The 27140-nt window shown below is 45.4% G+C and overlaps 1 protein-coding gene and 1 pseudogene across 1 annotated transcript in view; both read left to right on the top strand.

The window, feature by feature from the left end:
• The first annotated feature begins 3863 nt into the window (after positions 1–3863).
• Hmga2 (high mobility group AT-hook 2) overlaps positions 3864–27140 on the top strand; it is a 114204-nt gene continuing 90927 nt past the window's right edge. Inside the window, exons 1-3 of the mRNA XM_021174849.3 lie at positions 3864–4152; positions 6798–6884; positions 18154–18204. Coding sequence (XP_021030508.1) covers positions 4042–4152; positions 6798–6884; positions 18154–18204 — 249 coding nt within the window. The 5' untranslated portion in view covers positions 3864–4041. The remainder of the gene's footprint in view (positions 4153–6797; positions 6885–18153; positions 18205–27140) is intronic.
• On the top strand, positions 23408–23907 carry LOC110303671 (cytochrome b-c1 complex subunit 7 pseudogene; annotated as a pseudogene).

Below are 27140 nucleotides of genomic sequence, written 5' to 3'. Positions count from 1 at the left end.
CAGACTTAGGATGTACCTTGTATCAGGTGTCTTACTAAAATGAGAATGATTCTGCCTGATATACCGTAGCAGACATTATGAATTCGCAGCACCGAATTTTTTCCCTTTTTCTTTTTCTTTTATTTTTCTCCCCACATTCTCCCAAGACAGGGTTTCTCGGTAGACTTGGCTGTCCTGGAGCTTGCTCTATAGACCAGGCTGGCCTTGGAAGATCTGCCTGTGCCTGCCTTCTAAGTGTTAGGATCAAAGACACGTGCCACCATTGCCCAGGTGCACCCACATTTATAAAGCATGGGGCAGGAGATCTTAGAGCAATTATGTTTGTGCACAGAATGAAATGAGAAGTCCTTGGCCCCAAATTTTCTATATTATCTTATTTGTTTTTTTTTTGAAGCGAGTTCTGAGTCTTCTCATTGGGTTCCACCAAACCACTAATGCACTTACCTGAGCTAAGCATCCGTCTAAATCCCGCATCCCAGATCAGTAGAGAACTTGCTGATGTAACCCAAGGTGCTGATGCTTGATTTGACAGCAGGTGAAGGACAAAGGGATTTCACGTAAAAGACTCATCCTGGAATGAATGCTACAGAGGAAGGGAGAGAGGGAAGTGAATGAATGATCGAGAAACCTAAATTTGGGGATTCAACTTCTCAAATGTAAATGAGAAAAAAAATGTTTCCTTAAGACAAAAAATATAGCCATTGAGCGTAATTAAAAGACTGGAATATAAAGATAGCACCTCAATAATAAAAATCTTGATAATTTAGAAAATGAAAACAAAGTTTTATGCCTTGCCTGCAAGAATAAAAAGTATACAGTAACTTGTAAGGATTCTAGGCTTCAAAGAATAACAATGTATAAGGCTAACTTGATAAAATTGAAGGAAAAACTTGTTTATACCCTGGTTTCCATAAACTCAAAAGGGCTCAAATCTGAGAACAAAATGGAATGAAAACAATTGGCTGGATTTCCCCTTTTTTAAAATGTGATTCTCTTAGATTCTAGGTTATTGCAAAAAACAAAACAAAAACCAAAAAACACAACCAACCAAACAAGCAAAAAACCCAAAACCAACACACATGCACATACACACAACACCACCAACAAAAAACAGTTCAAAACTCTCCACTGCCACCACCCATCCCCACCCGGGGTTGGGATCTCGTGCTTGCTAGCATTTGTACCTTAAACAAACAAACACAAATCTAGGGAGATAATGTGATTCTCAGCATAAAATTAGCTGACCAAAATCCTGGGTGACTTTTGCTTAAATCCATTTCCTAGAACTTTGTCTGTCCCTATGGCCAATCAAACAAGAATCAAAACAGAAGCCCATATTATGCACATGTGTAAAATGCACGCATCAAAGAGTAAATGTGCAATCTCTCTCTCTCTCTCTCTCTCTCTCTCTCTCTCTCTCTCTCTCTCTCTCACACACACACACACACACACACACACAGAGGAAACGTGCAAACTCCTCAGCTAGGAAATGTCAGTGCACTCGTGAGAATGTGAAATTTCAGTCCCTTTGATGAAGATACCATCTTTCAGCCAAGCCCTGACAAAACCTTTGGTTCCTGTTAGACCCCTCCCTCGGTATTCAGTTGCTGGGCTCCATCTGGAGGTATGGGTGGCTCTTCCTCTCCATCAGAGCTAAGCGTTCCCAGACTCAACGACAGCCCTCGGTTCCTGCAGAGCACTCTAGATACAGAGAAGTGTCCCAACTCTGCAAAGGGCAGCTGGAAACGGATTTAAAACGGCAACGCTAACCAATCAGCACAGTCGCGCCCAAGCAGACATTTACACGTGCCTCAAGTACAGCGGAACCTGGCAGAGCCTAGATCCAGGCGTTAGAGCTGTAAAGAAGGCGTTTTTTTCCATGGTGTTCCGTATCTTTGTAAGAAAAAAAAAATACTTCACTGGGTGAACATTTTTATTCTGGAGTCAGTCCAACACAATTTTGGGTGCGATGTGGGAAAATCTGACCCTAAGATTTTCTTTCTTCCCCCTTCCAGATTCGTGTTATTCAAGGATGAGAAAGAGGTGTCTTTTAAAAGGTTTTACGCCTTTCAAAAAACCGACTGTGGCCACAATGGTGTTCACATATCCTAGAAACAGCCCAGGCTATAAAATTAGGACTTGGCAGAAAGGAATTCTGAGGGAGAAGGTTAAAATGAAGGCAAACTTCAGGCAATTGGTGCGGTGGAAGGATAAGTGATCTGTAATATCCCTTATACTCTATGGGCACGGGGGTGCAGCGCCTGCTCCAGTGGTCAGTCCTGGGGGCGGGGACGTCGATAAAGAAGCTGACACACTCGGTGTTCCTGTGTATAGTGTGCAAGTGTGTGCTTTTGTTGCGAATGTGCTTACTGGCACCATCGTGTGTCTGGTAGTGTGTGTTTAAGCACGGGTTTGTTTGCGTGCCTGCTTGCTAGTGAAGTGTGTGCGCGCGCACACGTGAATCTTCGTGCAAGCTTGTCTGCGCTCACACGCGTGGGCGCGTGTATGTATGTTTGTGCACGCTGTGTTTGTGCGCCGGCCCGTGAGCTCTGGGGTGAGGGCATTTCTCAGTGGAGCGGGGGGGGGGGTGGGTGGGTGGGGGGTGGGGGTGGCGCTCCGACTCCTTGGTCGCTCTTTTCCCGGGGCTGAAATAGTAGACAGAGGCGGTTGACCCTGAATGCTTCCGGAAACTTCGGGCACCCCTCGGTGGAAGCGCAGGTAGAAGCCAAGCTCTCCAGGGTGACTCTGAGATAGTCATTTTCTCTTGCCTTCTTAGGACAACCGCTCAGGGGTGGCCTCCAGCGGCGATCCGGCAGGAGAGCCCAGGCCCTGTCTTTTTAACCCTACTGCTGGCGGGAGCACGTAAGCCGGGGATCCGGGTGGCACCCGGGTGCCGCCGCCTTCGAGGCAGTTGTGTTTCGAACGCTGCCTCTGGCCGGCGGCCAGGCGCCTGGGCTCGGCGGTCCGCCTGGCCTGCCCCCTCCTCTGGCTTCTCCTGCAGCCCCCTCCCCTTTATCCGCCCACGATCAGAGGTGGGCACTCCCCGTTCCCGCCACCCCCTCCGTAAGTGCGAGCGCGCGTGTACACACACGCACACACATACACACGCACGCACACACACACTCATCCCTCTTGAATCCCGGGCAGGAACTCTGAAAACTTGCAGCACGGGCAAAACTTGGGCTCCGGGTGCAGAGCGCAGAGGCCAGCAGCTTGTCCCTCTGCATCTCTGCAGTGCTGCTGCCGCCGCCGCCGCCTGACCCTGCCACCCGAGGAGGCGCGGTGCCACCCACTGCTCTGTTCCTTGCTAGAGCTGAGCTGGGCGCCCTACCGGATCCTGGCAGAACCTTCCACTCTCTCCTCGCTTTCAGACCGCACTAGTCAGTCTCTGTTTCTGCCCCGTTCTGTCTCTCTTTGTCTCTGACTCTCTTTCTGTGTTTCTGTCTCTGTCCCTCTTCTCTGTGTCTCTCTCTGGCTCTCTGCGTCTCTGTCTCTCCTTCCCGCCCTCCTCCCTCTCTCTCTCCCTCTGGGGTGGGGGAGAGGAGGCGGAATTCTTTCCCCGCCTAACATTTCAAGGGACACAATTCACTCCAAGTCTCTTCCCTCTCCAAGCTGCTGCCGAGCGTCTCAGTACCCGCAACTCCCGAGCCTTTGCGGAGAGAGGAACCCTCTCCGCCTCCAACTCTTCCCTCTCCCTCGCTTCCCGCCTCCTCTCGCTACCTCCACCTCTACCTCCGCCACCCACCGCCCGCAGCGCCTCCTCCTTTCCTCCTCCTCCTCTCCTCCTCCTCCTCGCTTCCTCCTCCCCTCTCTCTTTTTGGCAGCCGCTGGACGTCCGGTGTTGATGGTGGCAGCGGCGGCAGCCTAAGCAGCAGCAGTCCCCGGCGCACACGCCAGCTCGCCTGCTCTTGTCGCTCTTGCCCTCTCCAGCTCTCTCCATCCCGTCTCCCGAAAGGTGCTGGGCGGATCCGGGGCGGCGGAGACCGAGCGGCTGTAGCGGCGGTACCGGCGGAGGCAGTGGTAGCGGCGGCGGGAGGCAGGATGAGCGCACGCGGTGAGGGCGCCGGGCAGCCGTCCACATCATCCCAGGGACAACCTGCCGCCCTGGTGCCACAGAAGCGAGGACGCGGCCGACCCAGGAAGCAGCTGCAAGTCAGTACGCCGGCGCGGAGGGGCCACTCAGCCCACCCGCGACGCCTCTGCCCCCGGGGCCCCGCGACACGCCGGGCGACCGGAGCGCAGGAGCGCAGCGGCCACGGCGGCGCAAGCTAGCCCGCCTGCCACCCGGGTGTAGGTGGGGCGGGAGACCGAGTCCCCCTGGAGAGTGCGCGCCGCAGTCTCTCTGGGTCCCCGCGCTCCCCGGCTCCAAGAGATGGGGTCCCGCGGCGAGCCGCAGCCACCCGGTGGAGGTGGGGTCGCGCGAGGCGTGGACAGGGACTTTCGCTATTGTGCGCAGCTCCGGAGCGGCGCGGCGTGGCGGGGTGGGGGTGGACAGCGAACCTCGGGGGTCCCACAGATTAAAAGAGTCGCTTTGTCAGCCGCTTTGGCGACTGGGGGACTGGGGAGTTCAGGAGGGTCAGGACTGCGAGTCCGAAGCTCTTAGACCCGCGGCTTCCTCCGGCTTCTCGGGGCCGCCTTCCCGTAGGAGACTGATGCGCCGCGGCCGCCCCCTCGGTGCCCTCCCCACACTCCATGGCCCAAGGCTCGCGCCCTCCCGACAAAGAGCGCGTGCGGAGCCGACTGCCCGCCTGGTGCTCCTCCTGAGGATATTTAAATGCCCGCCGAGCTGCTACAGCCGCCGGGGCTGGCGGGGAAGGGATCCCGGAGGATCCCAGGCCCCCGCGGGCCCGGGAAACGCGCTTCTCCCAGGGAGCTCTGGAAGGAAAGTGCACGGTAGCCAGGGTCGCTTCCCCGCCAGGAGTCGGGTCCCTCTTTGGCTCCTCGATCCCGCGCCTCCGAGCAGCCCAAATTTTAGCGTCCTCTTGGGCGAGTGGCTGGGGGCTGGGAAGGGACGGTCGAGGGGCACCCAGGACCCCGTGGAATGGAGGGTTTTGTCTGCGGATGCAACCAATTAAGCGTGCAAGCCGGCTGTTGCAGAGTTGTGCGCAGCGCCCAGGGCCGGGGGCGGGCGGGCGGGCAGGGGGTTGGGACGTTCGCAGCAATTTCCAAGCCTAGGGACGCGTCTATTGAGAACAGTAAAACTCCCTTCCCGGCCTTTAAAAAAACCAAAAACTTCTCATTTCTTCTTTTGCTTTAAATCGCTTCCCTCGGGCCAATAGGCAGATTAGAAAATAATCCTAAAGTCCTAAATTGCCCCCGTAGAGCTAGGTGGGAAATCGAAGAAAGTTTGTTGCTGTGTTTTAGAAAAACAAGGAGTGTACCTTTTGGGAAATCATCAAAGGAAACAAACTAGTCTAGAGGCGGCCGAGTTTTCCCGCTCTGCCCTTAGCGACACTTTACAGTGCTTTGGGATCCCGTTTTACACCTCCTAGGAAGTCTCCGCTCTTCCCCCTTGCTTCCCACCAGCCACCCAGGTTTTCTGAATCCTACTAATCGCACCCCTCCCCCAAAGGCTAAAGGAAAACGCAATGGGATCCGGAGGTGGCTGGGAGTTTTTACCTTTGAGTGAAGGCCGAGTTCACAAAGAAAAATGTGTTTCCGATGTGTTTGCTCTAAGTGCCCACTGGCGCTGGTGTCCAATGGAAGTTTCTAAGCACCCCCCTCCGCTCTCTCCCTCCCCCCGCTCTCTAGCTTGCGAACTTCCTTGGAGAACGCTCCGGAGTTGTAATTAGTCTCGTTTAAGCACCCAATTTGAATGAAACAAGAGTAGATGATTCACCGGAGAGACGTTCAGCGTCCGCGGCAAATCTATCACTTTTTCTTAATTGCTTGAGTATTGGCTACTTAGCCTAGCACCCAATAAAGTCAAACGTTAATATACCTGGTGACCTCGTGGATGTTTCAATTTCTCTTTCCCAGATACTTGGATTTTTCTCCCCACTACCCCGTTTTTCTTTCCAGTCCACCCTCCCCCCCGCCCAAAAGTCTCTTTAAAAAAAAGGGGGGGTTGAGGACAACATGTTTATGTTTGTAAAAAGATATTTAAATTTCGACTGGAGAGCATGCCTGTCTCTCCAAAAGGAAGTGGAGAATTGAAGCAATTATCTAGATAATTCAAGCAAAACCTCCCACCTCAGATTTACCATAATTATTTGGAAATTTTAGGGGGTGTGGAATTATTCAGAGCTGAAGAGTTTGGATAATCGCTCCAATATTTCACTCAGACTGTGTGGGTTGAATCCTAAACCACCTGGAACACTGGCACATAGAGGTGACTGCAGCCCATGCACCCCCCCTCTTTCTCTCTCCCCCTCTCCTATCTTTCCATCTATTTATGACTATTTTTGTTGTTTAGAAATACGTAGCAGTAGTCATATAAAATGTTTATTATTTCTGTGAGTTGCCAAGGGCATAGCCATGTAGATTCTACTTTGTACCTTTAAAAACATGTGCTTTTCTAGACCGTGCAGCTTGTCCCGGGGGCTTGCCATCCTTTTGATTTTGAAATATAATTCAGTTTTCACACGTAGAGTAGCTTCCTCCTTAAACACTGGTGTTCAAACTACGGCTCTATGTCCCCTTTTGTCAAGGCTGCACCACCACCATCCGACTATGTTGAACCGAATGGCTTCCAGCAGGTTGGTGAGGCAGCCCAGGCAGAGAGCACAGTCAGAGTCGGGGTGAATTTCCTTCAGCCGCTCTAGCCACAACAGCGTTTCTCTCCTCTTTACAACCAGGAGACAACCTGTGAGCCCTCTCCTAAGAGACCCAGAGGAAGACCCAAAGGCAGCAAAAACAAGAGCCCCTCTAAAGCAGCCCAGAAGGTGAGAATTCTCATGTCAAGCTCTTCCAATGTTATCAATGACTTCCATGTAAAGTTTCAATTCTAAATCTACAATCTGAGGATTGGTCTCAGCTGGGTAACCCAAGACATTTTTTTTTTCCTTGTATTTGTTAGATGGGTCTTAACCATTTTTTCCCTCCCTCTTGTGCTGAGGCTTAGCTTAAAAGCTTCTTGAAGATACAGTGTTTTAGACAAACAAAAAGCCATCAAGCAGTGTAAACCTGAAGGGATGGGGGGGAATGGGGAAAGGAAGGGCTGGGTGGGACAGGGGCAGAAATGATATTGTTAATATTTACATCCATGGTGAGCTAGCTGAGAATAAATCAAAGCTGGAGATTTTGACGGGTGGTGATATTCCTGCAATTTCCTCTGGGGAAAACATAATTGAGATTAATTTATTCAGTGCTTATTTACATGGTGACTCGAAGCCACGCCCCCTATTAATGTTAAGGACTTGCCAAGTAGATGCTAATTAAAAAGAAATCCAATTACTGGTTACTGAAAAGAGTTTCATGAATTTTACAGCTTTAAATGTGGTGATAAAGTATACTATTTGGGTCAGATCTGCATAGTAGTATGTCATAATTTCCCCCCAAACTGTTGTGCTCTCAGTTAGACAATTTTAAGTATTAAAAACAAATACTTGCTTTATTTAATATTTTTGTGGTGGTGGTGGTGGAATGTGATAGAATCCAGTCAAGTGTGACAATCATTTAAAAAAAAATAAACAACAAAAAACCAGACTTTAAATTACGCCTTTAAAATCATTCCATGTTGGTCGTGTGTGGTAGCAAAGAGGAGTTACCTAATAGAAAATGCCTATTAAGAGAAATGATGAGGACTATATGTCACTTTTTGGCCTTTATTAAAAAAAAGAGAGAGAGAGAATAATTTGCATCTTATTTGTAAGTATGCATTATAATAGAAAGTAATGGTTCAGTATTAGAAATAAATCCCTACAAACCTTCTCAATGGATTGAAATCTACACATCATTTGTGTAAAAAGAATCTGTGCTCATCTTTGGGGAAATTAAACTCCTGTGTGTATTTTCCTGTGTTGAGGCGGGTAGCACTAACCACATTCTATGGGGTGCTTCCCAGTGGTCCATTCCTGCCATAGACACCAGTGATGTAGAAAAGCCGTTTAGGATGTAATTATCACTTCTGGCTGTTTTATTTTAACAGGGTCGGACTGAGTTGAAAGAGCAGATTTCTTTAACATTTGAATTAATTGCCTTTTAGAGTTGAGATCGGTTGTGAATGTTTAACCAATTATCCCCCAGTTGTCTCTAAATAACCTTGTTATTAAGTAACAATACATAATCTGATATTCCTAATATGAATGCTTTCCCTTTCTTCTATTTACAAATGAACTAAAATAGGACTTTTTTTTTTTTTTTAAACCCAAAATATTCTGTGTTATGTTTCTATGACACTTAGTTACCTGTGTCCTCAGGGGCAGTACAGGTGGGTCTTGGTAGGTATCAATCAGCAAATATTTAAAATATGATGTGATCACTCTGAAAATGCCTCATCACAATGTAAGTAAGGCATCTTTAAAACTCACCACAAATACATGATCTGAAAGTTAAGAAGGAAGGAAGGTAGATTATCCTCTTGACGTTCCTGTATAACGCTTCCCCTTGAATGAATAGGTGGGAGTGGTCTCATCCTGGCCTCTTCGCTTTAAAAGGTTTATTGTGGCCAAAAGGAATGGTAAAACTTGTGCCTGGTTTAACATATAAGGAAACAAAACAAAACAGAGAAAGCATATCTGTTTCCAAGCTTGTTTGGTTTTCAGTGTCTTTAGCCAGAAGTATCTACAGCTGGCCCCACTAGGCTGCCCCTCTTCCTGTAATTCCTCTTGTCCATACACATACTTGGGTAATTGCTAGAACACAAATCCCCCTCCCCTCATAGAAGACTTTTCTCTGAAGTACTTCTATCTTCCAGGCAGCATCGTTTCATATACTTCTGTTACAAATGTTAACAATGTTAAAATGTAAGATTGTAACAGTTTACAAATGTAACAGTCTACAAATGTAAATGAATGTTACAAATGTGAATAAGTCCATTAGCCTAGAAGGTAACTGTGATTTTTCTTCAGCTCTATAAATCACACTTCATTTGGAGAAGATGAGACAGAGGGCATTGATAAGTCATCTCTGGAATGGATAACATTGAGGTGTTTCACTTCCAGATGTTTTTTTTGTTTTGTTTTGTTTTTTTCGAGACAGGGTTTCTCTGTATAGCTCTGGCTGTCCTGGAACTCACTTTGTAGTGTAGGCTGGCCTCGAACTCAGAAATCCACCTGCCTCTGCCTCCCGAGTGCTGGGATTAAAGGCGTGCGCCACCACGCCCGGCTTCCAGATGTTTTTATTGGAGATGCTCCTATGCCTCTATACACAGGACTACCAACTGTGTACTGCATTCTAACAGGGCAGGGTTCAAAATGATTCTTTTGAACTGAAAACCTTTTTAGAAAGAGTTATGCAGTTCAAAACATGCAAGATGAAAATACATTACCAGACTAAGCTGAATACATGGGAGAAAGCCTTAATGAAGTGAGTATTTTTCTGAACTCTGGGAATCACACACACACACAGAGACGTACATACACAGACGTACACACACAGACAAACACACACAGACAAACTTAGCCACACACAGAGCTAGTAAGTACTTGAGAGAAACAAACCTTCAAATAAGGAGAGACGTGGTGTACACTGGAGTCCTGATGGATGCTGTTTAAATGTTCTTGCTCTTTTGGAACTTTTTTTTAAAAATTAAATTTATGTTTGGACCGAGCAACTGGCCTTGGGCATTTGAAAACAAAATTGCTCATTAGAAAATTAACATCGAGACTTGACGGTGCATGCAGAATGCTGCAAGACCAGGTGGATGAACAGTTAGCAAATTAGCTATCCTTTAAAGTTCAATAGGGTTGATTTTTGTGGGACATGCACAAGAAACAAATTTGAGAAAAGGCAATTTGTTGTGTTTAGAATGTATGGAGGAGATGATAATTATTCTTCCATGAAAATTAATTCCATGGCTAACCCTTGTATGTCCATACTAGTCATTCCTGGAAACTCTTCTACTTTGGATATACCCTTAATAAAAAGGAATTAGAAGTTGAAGTCTTCTGAACTAAATGGTTTGCCTGAGCACGTGAGTGTGTCTCCTAGCCTTTTGCATTCTGCTTTCCCCTTGTGGTTGGGCTTTCCTGGAGATGCTTCGTCTTTTCACCTCCTTCATGTTGTGTTTAGAATGTTGACGTTCCTTTTTAATCAGGAGAGAATGCTGGAGCGTTGACACTAAAATCTCTACTTCAGGCCACGGATCAAACTGAGCTTCAAGCTTCAAAGCCGCTCTCATGTGAGCCCTTCTGAGGGTGTTGAATGTTGAAAGATTTCAGGCCTGAGGAAACCCTAGTTCATAATCTCAGAGGTTTGCTTGGCACTCCCTCCTCCCCACCCCTTTGACTTGAGGTGCAATGGCCAGACTAGAGAACGAAGCACAGAATGCAAGTTGCATCTGGGCAAAGTCTGTACACTTTGAATAACACACTCAGAATAAACATTTAATTCCGCCGGGCGTGGTGGCGCACGCCTTTAATCCCAGCACTTGGGAGGCAGAGGCAGGCGGATTTCTGAGTTCGAGGCCAGCCTGGTCTACAGAGTGAGTTCCAGGACAGCCAGGACTACACAGAGAAACCCTGTCTTGAAAAACCAAAAAAAAAAAAAAAAAAAACAAAAAAAAACAAAAAAACATTTAATTCCATCTTCAGACATCATGGAACCAAGCCCTGAGGCTAGCTGGGTACTCTGTAGTCCGAGTCCACAGCATTCGCATTCCTGGAGGTGATGGTTTTATTGTTTTTCCCACTATTACTAATATCAATGACAGACAGTTTAGGAATAGATAAGGAAGGTGGGGCTTACTCACCATTTCATATCTACTGCAGAGGCTAGCTGTTGAATGAGGACAGGAGTTTCTGTTTCTTTTTTTTTTTTAATTTATTCATTTAGTGTATATGAGTACACCATTGCTCTTTTCAGACACACTAGAAGAGGGCCTCAGACCCCATTGCAGATGCTTGTGAGCCACCATGTGGTTGCTGGGAATTGAACTCAGGACCCTCTGGAAGAGTAGTCAGTGCTCTTAACCACTGAGCCATCTCTCCAGCCCAGAAAGGAGTGTCTTTAGAGCATTGAAGTCCATGGAAGAGAGGGACCGAAGGCAGTCTTTGCTGATTCATCCAAGATGACCCTGGGGATGACCATAAGGCTCTAGCCCATAGTTTCTACAGCACTAGTGTGACTAATATGTGATTGCTGTGTGTTTTAATAAGCAGGTAAGTTCTTGTGTGAGACTCAGGATCCCAGCCGAGCATACTTCTAGAAGGCAGGTATCATGAAGGAGTATGCAGCTATTGCCTCTGCCCTCTTAATACTTGGCGTTGACTTACTTCAACAGTAAACTCAGTTTTTAAAGCTCCACTTTGCCAGGGAAGAAAAAGCCTTAATGCAGCTATAAGTTCTACATGACACTGCCATCCAACCATCCTTGGAATGGGATGCAAATCGGGGAGATTCGGATATATCAGGGTTATTTTATCCAGTTACTTGACGCCAGGGAGACCCACATTCCTATTTCTCTGGAAACTACCAGCCCTCTTACCTCTTTCCTCCATAGCCCTACCCCCCCCCCCATTACTTTAGCTGACCTATATCTTTGGCCCATCTCTATTCAGGGTCTAAACAGATCACTTTGCAGAGGAGACTGAAGGCTCCACACTGGGACTCTATTGCCTTTCAGCTCTTTGTTAAGAAAAGACGGAGTGACGAGGAACATTTTATGCCGGTTAAGTCATTCAAACCTGCCTTGTCTTGTGAGCTGACACTTTTTTGCCATTTACAGAGTTCATCTTGGAACCACGGAGCTTACATGGGGTGGAAACTAAATTCGGATCCCCAGGTGCTAAAGTTCTTAGCCAAGTACCTGTGCTCGGTTAACCCGGAGAGAAGGGTGAATAGAGAACCAGCAATATTTTAAATCTGGTTTATGTTTACTTGTATAGTTTCACACACTGAACGATTTTGAATGGCATATTCTGCCATTTATTTCTTTGCTTATCTTTTAGTGACCCAAGTGAAATCAGAGACCTTGCACACGCTAGGAGAGCGCTTGACCACTGGACTATACCCCCAGCTTTCCTGTAAACCTTTATTTATGTCATTGCTATTTTATCTGGTGGCGAAAGAGGTAGGGAGTCAGTTTAGAGTAGGGAAGTCTCCAGCTTTGGAGGAGAGAACTCTTCCTACAATTTCAGCTTTGGTTTTTAAGTTACTGTGTATGTATGTGGAAGCAGATAAGCGAAATAATACCAGGAGAACTCGGGCACTCCATTCCTTGGGTATACGAGCGTGAGCCGCAATGCATGATGGGAATTGTATCTTTTCAAGACTAAAAATGGTCATACTTAACCTTGGGAAACCACAGAACTGGGTTATCAAAATGATGAAATGAGATTTTACCCATTGTTTAGTCCAAGTGATTGGTTCAGCTGGATTCAATGCTAGTGTAGACTGGTTCACACTTATTATTAAGAAGCTGAAAGAGTTTACCTTCTAGGTTTTGTATTATTACAGAGAACCTGAAAGAGTTTATTTTTCTAGGTTTTGATTAGATGTCCTTATGTTTTATACACTCAAGCTTGGTTAAATCTTTTTTTTTTTTTTTAAATGAAATGCAGATATTGGAAGACAAGACAAGCCTCTTTCACATGCAGCCGTGTTTGTTTGTTTGTTTTAACTTCTCTTTCTGTTGTTCAAACACTTACTAGTTTGAAATAGGGATTCCTGGCTCGTAGGTAACATTCACTAGAACAGAAACATACAATGAGACAATTTAGAATGGTAAAAATTGAATAGCTATCTAAATGTCTAAGCTTGACCTGAAGTTAGACTTGTATTAGACTCTTGTTTCCCAGCCTCTGCTCTCATTCATTTCTTAATGGGGATATAAGAATATTGAAAATACTTTGTTGTGACTACTCATTTATCCCAGGGTGCTTTCTTTCTCCTCTTTAAAATGTTCTTTTCTTGGTCTTTTCCCTTTCTAAAATTCCTTCTTCTCACACCTTGCCTCTGGCCATTTCGTTTTGTATATGAGACCATCTCTGTGAAGAAAAGACCTTTTCGGACTTTCCATCAGGTTGAGTCAAGTTCTACTCCCTGTATAGAAGTCCGCCACATCATTGAATGTCCCATGAAGTGGGACTCTGGGGAGGGAATGACTGCCCTACTTGAGTAGAAGTGTTCTTGGAGACCCACAGACTCGGTAGGGACTCGCTGTAAGGGCAGTGTTTAAAAGTAGAAGTGCTATATTACATTTGAGTTCCTGTTCAATACTGCATTCTTGCTGGGCCCCTCATAAATAGATTGGTCATTTAAAGTGTGAAGATCACTGTGGTCTTCACAAATGATAAACCTGATTCAAAATTGTAAACTGCCACATGTCCAGAGTTCAAACCCCTCTGAAGGTCATCATTCCATTTCTGGGGATTGCCCTGTGTTTATACAGTATCCAAGTGTGGCTGTCTCCAAGACATGAAAAACGTTGTGTGTTTTGCCACTAATGCTCAGAGACCCTGGGCCCCAAAATAACCCATAAGGTTTGGGGATTGTCATAATCCAAATGTTTCCTTGTGTGTCAAATGTAAAGGCTGTAAGAGATGGCTTTAAAGTTTTACCAAGCTCCTGAGGTTTGATGGGAATAGGGAACTCACCCCACCCCCACACAGTGTTTCTTGCTTCCCCATCCTTTTCCCTCCCCCACTGTCTCTCTTCCTCACCTCCCCCACCTCTCCCACCTCCTTCCTCCCTTCATCTCTCTTTTTCTTCCTTTCACAAACAGGCAGTGAAAACTGCCTCCAATATATCGGCGCCAACCTTCATCGCCATCCCCCAAATCAGGGGAGATGTTCACAAGGTAAATTTTCTGTTTTAATTTTTTAAAATCAGGAAATAAACCACAGGCTTGGAGTACCAGCACCTCTTAAAGAAAGATACATCTCCCATTTAGTGTCATCTCAGGCTTCCATGGACTTGTTTCTAAACACTTAAAATTTAGGATACAATTCTGAACTATGCGCCTTCCCAAGGCATAAGGAATATAATATAATGAAGGCAGCCAAGGAAGAAAGCACCTAGAGGTATGGGGAATGTGGATACCAGTGTCATGGTGCTGGTAAGTCTGAAATTTTTGTTTTCTCCAAGGCAGAAAGCCTACTGGTTCTCTTTCCCTCTATAACAGCAGAAAAACACTTAGAACTAGTCATGTCTCAATTAACCATGTGTGTGGATGGAGTACAGACACAAAAATCTATCCCGGAGAAAGCAAGGTAAATAATCGCCTTTACAGAGTTGTATATGTTGGTGCTTCAAACCAAGTAACCCTCAGGGCTTTGTTTGCCTTCTGTGAAAGAGAGAGCCCCAGTGAGTGTGCCCCAGTGAGCGTTAAAGACACATACAAAAGCCTGTTCAAGGCACCATTTTTTCCAGTATCTGAATAAAATATACTGGAGCTACTCAGGTTTACAAACTAAACCCCCAGCTTGTTTTGCAGCCTTTGTGGATTGGGTCAGAATGTTTCCGTAATGTGGGCTTTAAAGAACAAGCGAGCCTCCCAGATCGGGCCACACAGCAGCAGCCAGCGTGTTCTTTCTAGATGTCATCTCAGAAGAGGGTTTCAGTTTACATGGGACACCAGCCTTTCAGACCAGGGGAACGCACTTACTTTTAACAAGTCAGAATGATAACCGTCATCTTGTGCCCTTTCCTTAATGGTATGAATTTTATTTCTCAATGGGCTTTTTGTAAATGGCATAGTGGTTTAAAACTTATCTTATTTGCAAGGTTCCCCCCACACCCCCCTCTTTGAGAGATCTGTTTTCTCAGACTGTAAAGTGTAGGGAGATCTTTTTTTAAAAAAACAAAAAAAATCCCCGTCCTTTTCTTCAGTAGATTTCAGATACAACCAGGTCACATCGTAGTCCCGAGGATGTAAGAATTAAACAGAAATACCTGATAAAGCCCTGCTACCTTCGAGGTTAATAACAGCTTTCCCTCCACTCGGGGGACCACCCCAGTTGGAATGAGAATGTCTTCCTGTGTTTCATGTTCCTGTAATTCATTCCTGGGTAAACTGTGGACTCTAAGCTGCATCCAAAGATGAGCTCCCATGACGCTCTCTCCCAGGGGACTCTGCGCCTTTACAACTCACTGTACACAGCCAGGCTTTTCTGTAAAGTTTCCTTCTAGAGGAGACAAAGTCAAGTATACTGGAATAGTTTTGTGTGGATTCAACTGCCTGTGGGATTGGAGCGGCTTGAAGGAAATATTTGCCTCAAGCCTTCTACCCTGTTAGGTATGAAAAGACAGTTTTGAGCATCTTGTGTGGGGTGGACACTTTCAGGTACCTTGATGTCCCCCTCAAAGCTAAGTTTACTTCTACTTTACTGAGGAAATCCAATTAAGGCTTCCAGGAACAGGTCATGAAGCTACGATGTCAGAGAAAGGTCTTGGACCTAAGCTTTATAAAATGAGAGAGACACCTTCAGCCATGCAGGGGACAATTTGAAAAGGGTTTGTGGTTTTCTGGCTGTCCCCAGCCTTCACTTACCTTAAGATCCATGCTCTCATGACTAAAAGGTGAGGCAGTGCTCTAACTTTGACCATAAAGGAATCCTTGGTTGACTGTGATCAAAGCCAGAAGCAATTGGCAGACTCAAATCTTACAGTTAGCTAAAGATCCTAAAAGCTACTGAAATTTCTGTTAGAAATGAGATAAGTCTATTTATATTTATATGAGTACACTGTTGTTCTCTTCAGACTCACTAGAGGAGGGCATCGGATCCCATTATAGATGGTTATGAGTCACTATGTGGTTGCTGGGAATTGAACTCAGGACCTCTGAAAGAGCAGACAGTGCTCTTAACCACTGAGCCATCTCTCCAACCTCAAACTTGTGCTTCTTAAAGAAGGTAGATGGTGTGTGTGTGTGTGTGTGTGTGTGTGTGCGCGCATTGATGCACTTAGGGATTGGAGTCAGGGTGGCTAAGGCTAATTAGTTACTTTATGAATGTTAAAATTGGAATAAAATAGAAATGAATAATATCAGGAAAAAAATCTATTCAGTATAGCAATGAAGCAAACTCAAGAGGAAATGGATTAATGTCAAGTTCATGTTGAATGTGAAATTACTGTTAAGAATGCCAATCTATAATCAATTATTTTTCTGCAGCCGTGGTTTAAATCTCTGTGATTGGTGATTTTCGTGGTGTTTTTTCATCCTCTCTCTGTCCCTCCCCACCCCCTCCATTTCTTTCCTCCATCTTCTCTCCCCACCCCCCTCCATTTCTCATCCTCTCTCAGTCCCGCCCCACCTCCCTCCATTTCTCTCCTCCATCCTCTCTCAGTCCCGCCCCACCTCCCTCCATTTCTCATCCTCTCTCTGTCCCGCCCAGCCTCCCTCCATTTCTCATCCTCTCTCTATCCCTCCCCACCTCCCTCCATTTCTCTCCTCCATCCTCTCTCAGTCCCGCCCCACCTCTCTCCATTTCTCATCCTCTCTCTATCCCTCCCCACCCCCCTCCATTTCTCTCCTCCATCCTCTCTCTGTCCTGCCCCACCTCCCTCCATTTCTCATCCTCTCTCTGTCCCTCCCCACCCCCCTCCATTTCTCTCCTCCATCCTCTCTCTGTTCCGCCCCACCTCCCTCCATTTCTTTCCTCCATCCTCTCTCTGTCCTGCCCCACCTCCCTCCATTTCTCTCCTCCATCCTCTCTCTGTCCTGCCCCACCTCCCTCCATTTCTCATTCTCTCTCTGTCCCTCCCCACCCCCCTCCATTTCTCTCCTCCATCCTCTCTCTGTTCCGCCCCACCTCCCTCCATTTCTTTCCTCCATCCTCTCTGTCCCGCTCCACCTACCTCCATTTCTCATCCTCTCTCTGTCCCACCCCATCTCCCTCCATTTCTCATCCTCTCTCTGTCCCTCCCCACCTCCCTCCATTTCTCTCCTCCATCCTCTCTCTGTCCCGCCCCACCTCCCTCCATTTCTCTCCTCCATCCTCTCTCTGTTCCGCCCCACCTCCCTCCATTTCTTTCCTCCATCCTCTCTCTGTCCCACCCCACCTCCCTCCATTTCTCATCCTCTCTCTGTCCCACCCCACCTCCCTCCATTTCTCATCCTCTCTCTGTCCCTCCCCACCTCCCTCCATTTCTCTCCTCCATCCTCTCTCTGTCCCACCCCACCTCCCTCCATTTCTCATCCTCTCTCTATCCCTCCCCACCTCCCTCCATTTCTCTCCTCCATCCTCTCTGTCCTGCCCCACCTCCCTCCATTTCTTTCCTCCATCCTCTCTCTGTCCCACCCCACCTCCCTCCATTTCTCATCCTCTCTCTGTCCCACCCCACCTCCCTCCATTTCTCATCCTCTCTCTGTCCCTCCCCACCTCTCTCCATTTCTCTCCTCCATCCTCTCTCTGTCCCGCCCCACCTCCCTCCATTTCTCATCCTCTCTCTGTCCCTCCCCACCTCCCTCCATTTCTCATCCTCTCTCTGTCCCTCCCCACCTCCCTCCATTTCTCTTCCTACTTGAGGCTGGATGATTGGCAGGTGCTTTGGGGCATAGAACAGGAAATTAGTCATTTGGTAGTTGGCAGATGTTTACTGCTTCATATTAAAGCGTTTATGTATTAGTTCTTACATTCAGGCTTGCTTTCCATAATAATGCAGAGAGAACTGTTTTATTATTTAAAATTAATATGTCCATATCAATTTTTCTAACTGGTTGCAAAAGGAGTGTCTTGACCACTGAGGGAATATTCATTCTGTAAAGTACTAATTTGCATAAATTATGGGATGTGGGAATATTTCTTTTGTATAATCAGAAACAAAGGCATATTCATGAATTTCAGCGGAGGTCACTCCGCGGGAGTCTTTTATGGTGAGGGGTTGCATAGATACCTCTATAGCATGCAGCAAACAGTGAAGAAGCAGCAGCCACGGAAAACCAGAGGAATGAAGTGTACAAGAGAAGGAGGTTGCTAAGACATTCTTGATGCCTCACCTGCAGTCCGGACCATTCTAGCTGGGAATGTATTCCTTGGTACAGTGCTTATAAACAATGCCAGGCAGGAGACTACATGGCTTCTTTTCTTTTCTTTTTTTTTCATTTTGCAGAAAGCAGAGACCATTGGAGAAAAACGGCCAAGAGGCAGACCTAGGAAATGGGTGAGTAAGGAGATACAGTTCCCGTGCTTAACAGGAAAAGAGTATCTTAAAAGCTAAAATGAAAACAATAGTTTTTGTTTTCTACATGGATGGTGTGACTTGATAATTTCTGACTTGGTAAGCCTTGGAAGACCAAGGTTGGGGGACCTATGACAACTCCTTACCATTCGGCTCCACAATTTCACAGCATGTTTCCTCCTTTCTTCTTTCTCTTGCTACACCAAAGGAGTCTTCACTCTCCCTTAAAGAGTAACAAAGAGTTTGTGGGTTGGGTCACTAGAGTCAAAGGTATCCTGAACCCTCAGAAGTTGCCTCTGAGGCCGATAGCACTCAGAGGAAACATGGATGAGATCATTATTCAGAAATGTTTTTCTCTCTCTCTGGTTTCCTCTCCGGCTCTCCTTTCGGTCGAATCTTCTTTTCTAGGTGGTCTCTGTGTGTTCTTTAGCACACTGACTTCTTCAGGAAGCAGGTGTAATTTCCAGTGTTCCCAGCAAACTTTAATGATTATTCTGCCTAGGGACAAGAGAGGCACGGGTGCCAGAGACCTTACCCACCTTCTCCTGGAATGTCCTTCCCACTGGCGTCTCCAAGGCTGTTTCTCAAGAAGGTGGCTGGCTTCTCTGGCCCCAGCCAGTCTGCCTTGCTTCTTTGCTCCCCTCCCCCAAAGCATTTCCCCAGTTTGTGCCTGCCCTCCCTTGTACCGTTCCTTCCTGCTCTTCTGGGCTGTGTTTCCCCTGCTAGTTTGCCCGGCCCTTTCTCCCCCAGTTCTGCATGGCTTTCTATTTATACTTTGGTGTTCTCTTTCATTTAATTTATTCATCTTGTATTTTTTCCCCTCTGCTCCCACATGTGTTAGGATTAGATTTCTTAGCACAAGGAAGCAGGGATGATGTTTAGATTAAAAACATCTCAGTGCTGCAATGTAACCTTAAAGTGAATGCATTTTATTTAGACTATTTCCCAAGAAGTGAATTCTCTCCAAGTTGTATCTTCGGGGCCATCCTTCAGTCTAAAGCCCAGTGCCTTAAACAATAGCCCCCTAGGCTGCCTCCTCCTTCCACAAATGCTCAGGACATGGAGAATCTTCACTCCACTCCCCCCCCCCCCCCCCATCATCTTTACACAACCCATTTGTTCTCTTTTCTGGTATGACTCTCTCCAATCCTTCTGCCCCCCCCCCCCCCCCATAAAGGAACATTTCTTACTCATTGCCCAGTAAGTTTGTTCTTTAAATGTTAACCAACTTCCCTGGTGTGAACAAGCTACTTCATCATGCCCTCCTGTTCTTTGGGTGGAGAGTATGGACAGGATAGAACAGAAAAGCTCTACATGGAGAGGTCAGAAGCTGTTGCTAAGAGGACTTTAGCATTTAAAAATACCTCTAAAGCGCCAGGCTTAGAATTTCAAAGCTTCTAAACTCCAGGTCTAGCTGATTGGTTGCAAGTTGTTCATACCTGTGAGTGTCCCCAGACGACTCACACTGTAGTCTGATGGTCTTTAGCTGATTGGTTGCAGGTTGTTCATACCTGTGAGTGTCCCCAGACGGCTCACACTGTAGTCTGATGGTCTCTAGCTGATTGGTTGCAGGTTGTTCATACCTGTGAGTGTCCCCAGACGGCTCACACTGTAGTCTGATGGTCTCTAGCTGATTGGTTGCAAGTTGTTCATACCTGTGAGTGTCCCCAGACGGCTCACACTGTAATCTGATGGTCTCTCTTTCTAGTCTGATGGTGTCCGACTTCTTATCTGCACTCACAGTTCAGTTACTGGGCAGGAATCACAAACTTGCTCCTGGAAATCAGAAAATACCGCTGCTGTTCAACTGTCGCCAGCACAGTGCTGACATGTCACTAAGTCATACAGGCTAACTGCAGGCCTGCCTGATATTTCCTGAGTATCTGGACTCTGAATGCACACCCAGTCCTGCTGATGACACAACAAGAAAGACCTGTATACTTTTTCTAATAGTCAGTCAAAGATCTTTGAAGTCAAGATTAGTAAGGCTAAAATGAAATAAGCTGTAAGCAGTTACAGAGGAAATGAACTAGGCAAATACCTTCTGGCAAGTAACCCCCTGCTTTTCATACCCACCACCTTTGGGGTATGCTCTCAGGTTCTTGAGTTAACCTCCACAGGTCTTAGTCATGTCTGCTCTTCTCTGAAACCTTCTGCTGTTCCAGAAGTGGTTGACGGGTTGACTATAGCCTACCCCAGTGCTTCAGAGACCTCTCCCTTTGTGGCTCACAAAGCTGTTTCTACTAAACATGAAACAAATTAAAATTGTATAAGTTTTAAAAATTTTTTTGAGACAGGGTTTCTCTGTGTGTAGCCCTGGCTGTCCTGGAACTCACTCTGTAGACCAGGCTGGCCTCGAACTCAGAAACCTGCCTGCCTCTGCCTTCCAAGTGCTGGGATTAAAGGCATGCACCACCACTGCCTGGCTAATTTTTTTCTTAAGGGGTTCTTGTTTATCTGGAGGGTCACTAGACTGTAAACATTAGCTCTTCATGCTGGGTAAGAAGAACTTGGAAGCATCAGTCATGGAGACCTTGGCTTCCTGAGAACAGCTGTGTGACCCTCCCCATTCCCCCCCAATTGACTTACCTGGTCTCTCATTTTTCCTGGCTGGAAGAATGGAAAGTTTTGTGTGGTGCATTTTAGCAAGTCCCTGATCTGGTCTTAGAAGAAGAGTCCCTCCACTTAGGAGAGGAAATCAAAGGAAACGGTATATTTTTTCTAGACAACGTGTTTCCTCTTTGCTTGTATATCTTCTGCTGGTGACTTGTGCAATCAGTCATAGCGAGGCCTCCTACTCAGTGGCATTACTTCCTGGGAAGTTTGCATGGAGAGTAAATCACTGCAGTTTCCATAGGAAATGGGCTGTGCTTTATGCAGGGATGATTCCTCTTCCAACAGTTGAATCCACCGATATCCTTGAGTTGGAGATACAGCTTTGAACCGACTGGATTGTCTTGGTATTTGACTTAGAGGCCAGATTGTTCCCTTTATTCTTGTAGGTTTTGTTTTAAAGTTCTTTTGAAAAAAAAAATCCTATGAATCTTTTTTTTTTTTTTTTAAACAAGAAGTTTATTTAAAAAACAAGATGCTTGACTCAAAGGGAGTTCCAGGATCCATTCTTTTTCCAGTGGAGTTTACCCCTTCTCAAGGCAGATCACCTTGCTTGTAACATTTATATACAGAAAAGTTACAAAATTGTCTTTGGTTTCCATAATAAGTGAAAACCATTAAAGTTCTCCAAGGAAACAAGGTAGGCAGGTAGTTCTGTGTTGTTGAGATTATTTTTAATTGAATCAATGAGAGCAAAACAGCCCACTTGGATTATTAAGATATGGGTGCATGATGGGCACGCCACCAGTAGCGAAAGGGAATATTTTCACAGAACTCAGTGACTCTCCCCAGACCATCTCCAACGGATGGAGACCAAAAACGAGCATATGTCATTTCGTTAAAGAAATAAAGAAAAAGAAAGAACAGTATGCTTGTGCACACACACTGATTACTACAGTGTGTGTAATTAAGGAATGGGGAAGAGGAAATGAAAGAGAAAAGTACACTGTGGTAGTCAGGATGGGGTGGAGCCAAACTCAGGATTTCCAATCGAGAATGTGTTCTTATCAACAACAAAATTCTGGAGTAAAGTAGCAACTTCCCTTTTTCAGTAGACACCCCACCCCCACATCTGCTGCTGGAGCACACCAATCACATCTTCAGCCTCCATTTACCAATGTGTGTGTGCTTGAGCTCTCGGTTGACTATCACCTATCTGGACCCTCATCTACCTCCCTGACAGACTGGGCTGTTCACCACAGGCTTTCATTAGTTTATTGTTGTTGCTTGCTTCTTAAACTGCACCACAGAATTCCCTGCCCTTCCCATTCAAATTAACATGACTGTTGTTCTCAGCCTTGACTCCTTCTTTGGGTATTTTACCAATCATGACAAGTGTTGGATCCCTCTCAGATGCCGCATCATAAATTTGGCCTGATACGCACCCTGTCTTATTAATCTTACAAACCTACATAACCTGCTCTGGAAAAGAGCGTTTAATGTAACGAGGATCAGTAGTTGGGTATTTAATCAAGAGTTGGTTTGCCAAAAATGTGTGAATCTGAAGAGAGCTCTGCCCCTGAGAGAGGATGAGGAACTGGAGGGCCCAGTGATCCCATGAGCATCTTGACTAGCGAGGATTAGGACCACGATTGTCCATTGCTTCCTTTGGTCTCTTCTGCTGCTGGGTTGAATAGTTTTCAGATTTCTTAGTTTGATCGTCTTCTGGATTTTCAGTCTCTGTGTGCGCAAATAAGAATTCAGACATAAAAAGAAGGGAGAGAACAGAACTTACATTCACTTCATAGCCAAGGCCAAAGAGCAGGGTTTGGGGGCTTGGGGGTTCAAGTTTTTGACCCACCACTCAACTAACTATCATCTTGAACAAATTATGTGATCATTCCAAGGCTCCATTTCTCCTCTGGACAAGGTAGGAGTCTCAGAATTTGTGTGAGTGTTAAGTGAGAAGTGTGCGAAGGCTCAGTCCAACTCCCAAGGTATGGCGCTTGGTAAACATTAGAGATCATACTTAACACCTTGTTATGCTCCCCCCTTAATGCTAACCACAGCCTGCACTTCAATGATATACACAGCAGCAGTAGTTAGGCATGAGCCCCAGTGAGAATCACACACCATGCTGACCACATTCTCTTGGTGTACCGTGTCTTCAGCGTGTGTCTGTTGCTTATCATCAAGGTTAAGACTTGCTTGCTGGTGATGTTAAATTAGGTTTTATGTCTGTTCACACTAGGGAAATTTTTTTACATTGATGCCAAAACCCTTTCTCTTTATGGTAGTTTTGATGTTGTGCCTTAATTTAATTTGAAAAGTACTTTTTCTGCTGTTTACCTAGTATGTGCTTATAGAAACTTGACAGTTCTAGATCTCAGAGCATCTGTATCATCCCAGTAGTCAGTTCTCTGACCCACACCATCCAGGTAGGACCTGTGTGTCTCCATTTTGCCTTGAAGAGGTGCTTATCATTGAACTGGTCCAGAGGCAGAAAATGTTTAGAAAACATCTGAGAATGTGGGATTCAGGCTCAGGGACATATAAGGAAATAGGAAAGATGCTCTCTTCACTTTGAGAAGCATCCCATCCAGATGTTTCTTAGGAAGGCCAGTAGGGAGAAGGCAGCGCTTCACTCTCAGGTCAAAATGGCCGGCCGATCTGCTGTTTTAGCATCAAGCAAGTGGCTGGATGGTTTTCGAAAGTGGTATTATAATGCTGCAGGATTCAATAAACTGGGGTTAATGCGAGATGATACACTACATGAAACTGAAGATGTAAAAGAAGCCATAAGAAGGCTTCCTGAGGACCTTTATAATGACAGGATGTTTCGAATTAAGAGAGCCCTGGACCTGTCTATGAGGCATCAGATCTTGCCTAAGGATCAGTGGACAAAATATGAGGAGGACAAATTCTACCTTGAACCCTATCTAAAAGAGGTTATTCGGGAAAGAAAGGAGAGAGAAGAGTGGGCAAAGAAGTGATCTTTTAGTTAAGATCTGTGGGTTTGCCCGGTCTCACCATACTTTCACAGTTATTTCAACCCAAATCACAATTTAAGAATTATTCTACCCTATGTCACACTTTAAATAAATGTCTATTGTAACCATAAAAAAAAAAAAAAAAAGGAAGGCCAGTAGGGCTTCTGGGAGAAGAGAAGCAAGGGAATAGCACATGGAATGAGAGGGCGAAGACGAGCAGTGCCTTTCCCTGGTTTGTTTTTAGAACCTTTTCAAGAGAGGAAAATACACCTTAATAGAAATTAATGCTTATTTTTTTCAAAAGGAAAAAAAATATTCTGGAGGTCATAAAATTGACCCAGAAACTGACCCAAGGATCAGGTGCCGACTTTAGAGGGTCACTAGAAAGTCACTAACGGTCCCAGCTGTTTCCTTGGCTGCCGATAGTCTTTATTTGGCAATGGGGTGTGTGCAGGATGTTAAGTTAAAAATATACATTTCCACTTCGCCTACTTCCAGGGGCATTTACTTTTATTAAAAAGGGCTTGCGGCACACAGGAAAGTGATGTCATTTTGTTTGTTAGTCACACATTTGAAGAGTCTAGATCAACAAGAAGGGAGTTTTTGTCTTGCCGGCTTTGTAGCCATCTCATAACATAAGTGATGATTTGAGGACCTAGCAGGAGATACTAACTCAAAATAAATTTGGATCTCATCCGACCAATGGAAACTGTTTTCTTTCAAGGATTCTAAGCACCCATGTGCTGAAAAACCTGGAAATCTACGTGACAGAAAAGCATTAGGTCTCCATTTCCATTTCTTCACTGTCCAGATGTATGCTTCCTTTTGAAAAACTTGTACCCATTGTTACTTAACACTTGCCTTGTTTACAATGAAATGTAACTTCAATGTTTAGGAAGAGTTATCCAGTAATGCAGAATGCAGACAATTTTAAGGTTGAATGGGGGCCAGAGGGGACAAAACAACCTTGATATATAATTTTTTTTTGAAGTCAGCTAAATGGAATTGGTAAATACAAGATCATTTATTTTCCCTTAAAAACTTTTAATAATAACATGCTTTTTAAAAACCAGCAGAGCTTCCACACCACCCAGCTGTTGCACAAGAATATTTCATGTCTTGTCAGTAGATATAGTTGACGTTTACTTCCACTCTACCTAAAATAGCGAGATGGAACAAGCCAAATGTCCGTCAACAGAGGAGTGCATACTGAAAATGTGCTGCACTTAAACACAATGGAATGTTATCCACTCGTAAAGAAAAATGAAGTTGTAGAATTTGCAGGAATATGGATGGACTTGTAACCCAGAAAGAAAATCACACATTCTCTCTCATATGCAGATCCTAACTTGTGATGAATACATATATATGTGTGTGAACAGGTGAGCACATAGGTATAGTCTAAAGTTTAGAACAAAGAGCAAGCTGCTGTTGGGTAGTGAAGATGGAGGGGATGTGGGCCAGAGGGCATCCAGGTCATAACAGCATCCTGGTCATGAGAGAGCATCCAAAGCTAATATTTTAATATCATTTCGACTCTGTCATCATTTTTTTTTCTTTTGTGTCAGAAAAGCAGAAAAAAAAAATGCAGTTGATAATAAGCCTCCGTGAAGCCCTCAGGGAAGCTCCAGGGCTCCAGAATGTCCATTCTATCAATATGGACGCTCACTGACATATGATGGACAGAGTTTGAAAGAGGGCAAGTGTCTGTTAGAGTGGCACCCTTAATCTATCATCTAGCTGTGCCATCTTCCATTTCCAAGTTCAGTACAATAAAGTGATCTTTAAAACACACATACACACACACAAAATTTCAACCTTTCATAGCATTAAATCGAGCCTCCCTTCTATTCGCCAGTGTGATGAAGGACCTCTGCCCTTCATTCTAACCTCCTTTGTGCAGGTTGCCTTCATTTATTCATGCATTTTCTCATACTCCAGGACTTTAAAGAAACCTTGTCCATGTGAATGAGTGTCATGCACTGGTAGCTGTAAGACGTAAGATCCCCTATTATTACAGCCAGTTCTATCAGCCAGGGACTGACTGATGATGGAGCCTTTGGGCTCCTTCTTTGCTGTGCAGTCCCCCTTTGGCCAGTTCACTATTAGCAGCTCAACCAGGTAGGAGCAAGGAAAGGGGCGAACTCTGGGAAACAGCTTGATGGGAAGAAGCCTGGGAAATCGTGTCTAACAGAAGGTCTTTAGATTAACTGAATATACAGTGTCCCAAACACTGTCTGCAGGAGGAGCTGAATGTGGCCATGACAATGAAGACTGTTCCTTACACAGCATGTATCCATTCTCACAATAAGTATAATCGTACAACTGTGGAAGCGTCATCCCAGGACTCGCAGAAAACCCGACTGTCCTTTCATGAGTGTTTCCTTAACACTGAGTAGTAACCTCAGGTTATACTGGGCCTAAGGCTTTTTGTCCATATTTAAATTCAAAGAATTGCACCAAATCTGTTACTGCATTAGATTGTGTGTTGTGGAATAACAGTTCTTTAAATGCATGCACCTGGGAGGAGCTTGCTTATGATGTTGGAAGATTCTTATCTGGTTGTTAAAAGGTTACAAAGCTTTCCATGCCTTAAGCATGTAACAAGTTTTGGTTTTGTTGGTTTTTGTTTTTTGAGACAGGGTTTCTCTGTATAGCATTGGCTGTCTTGGAACTTGCTCTATAGACCAGACTGGCCTTGAACTTAGAGATCCACCTGTCCCTGCCTCCCGAGTGCTGGGATTAAAAGACGTGTGCCACTACCATCCGACACATGTAATAAATTTAATGGAAGGAAATGTCAAGAGGACAGCCTTACCCGGGTGTCTAAAAGAGGTCCACGAGATTCTGTGTATTACGGTTTCAGTAACTTTGCCCAGACAGTGGAGCTTGAATATGGCAGGGGCCTGCACTGAAATAGTGGCTTTCTGAACTTGGCTTTGATCTCCTGTTTGTGCTGCTTACCTCTTGCTTGGATGCTGCGCCATTTAATCCCCAGGAGGAGACTCCGGTATTGTGTGACTTCCTCCAGTCCCCCAAATTTGGCTAATGTCTTCTTTTTTTTTTTTTTTTAAAGATTTATTTATTTTTATTATATGTAAGTACACTGTAGCTGTCTTCAGACACTCCAGAAGAGGGAGTCAGATCTCATTACAGATGGTTGTGAGCCACCATGTGGTTGCTGGGATTTGAACTCTGGACCTTCGGAAGAGCAGTCGGGTGCTCTTACCCACTGAGCCATCTCACCAGCCCCCGGCTAATGTCTTCTAAGGATAATATGGGTAAAACCAGTGCTAAGTCCTGGCTGGGGCGGTAAGGGCCAGCAAAGTAGATGGGACCTGGTTTTGCCTGGGGATTCTGCAAAGGAAACCCCTC

This window comes from Mus caroli, unplaced genomic scaffold, assembly GCF_978045245.1.
Source record: "Mus caroli unplaced genomic scaffold, Mus_caroli_1 scaffold_9, whole genome shotgun sequence".
Classification (NCBI taxonomy): domain Eukaryota; kingdom Metazoa; phylum Chordata; class Mammalia; order Rodentia; family Muridae; genus Mus; species Mus caroli.
This window is presented reverse-complemented; position numbering and strand designations above follow the sequence as displayed.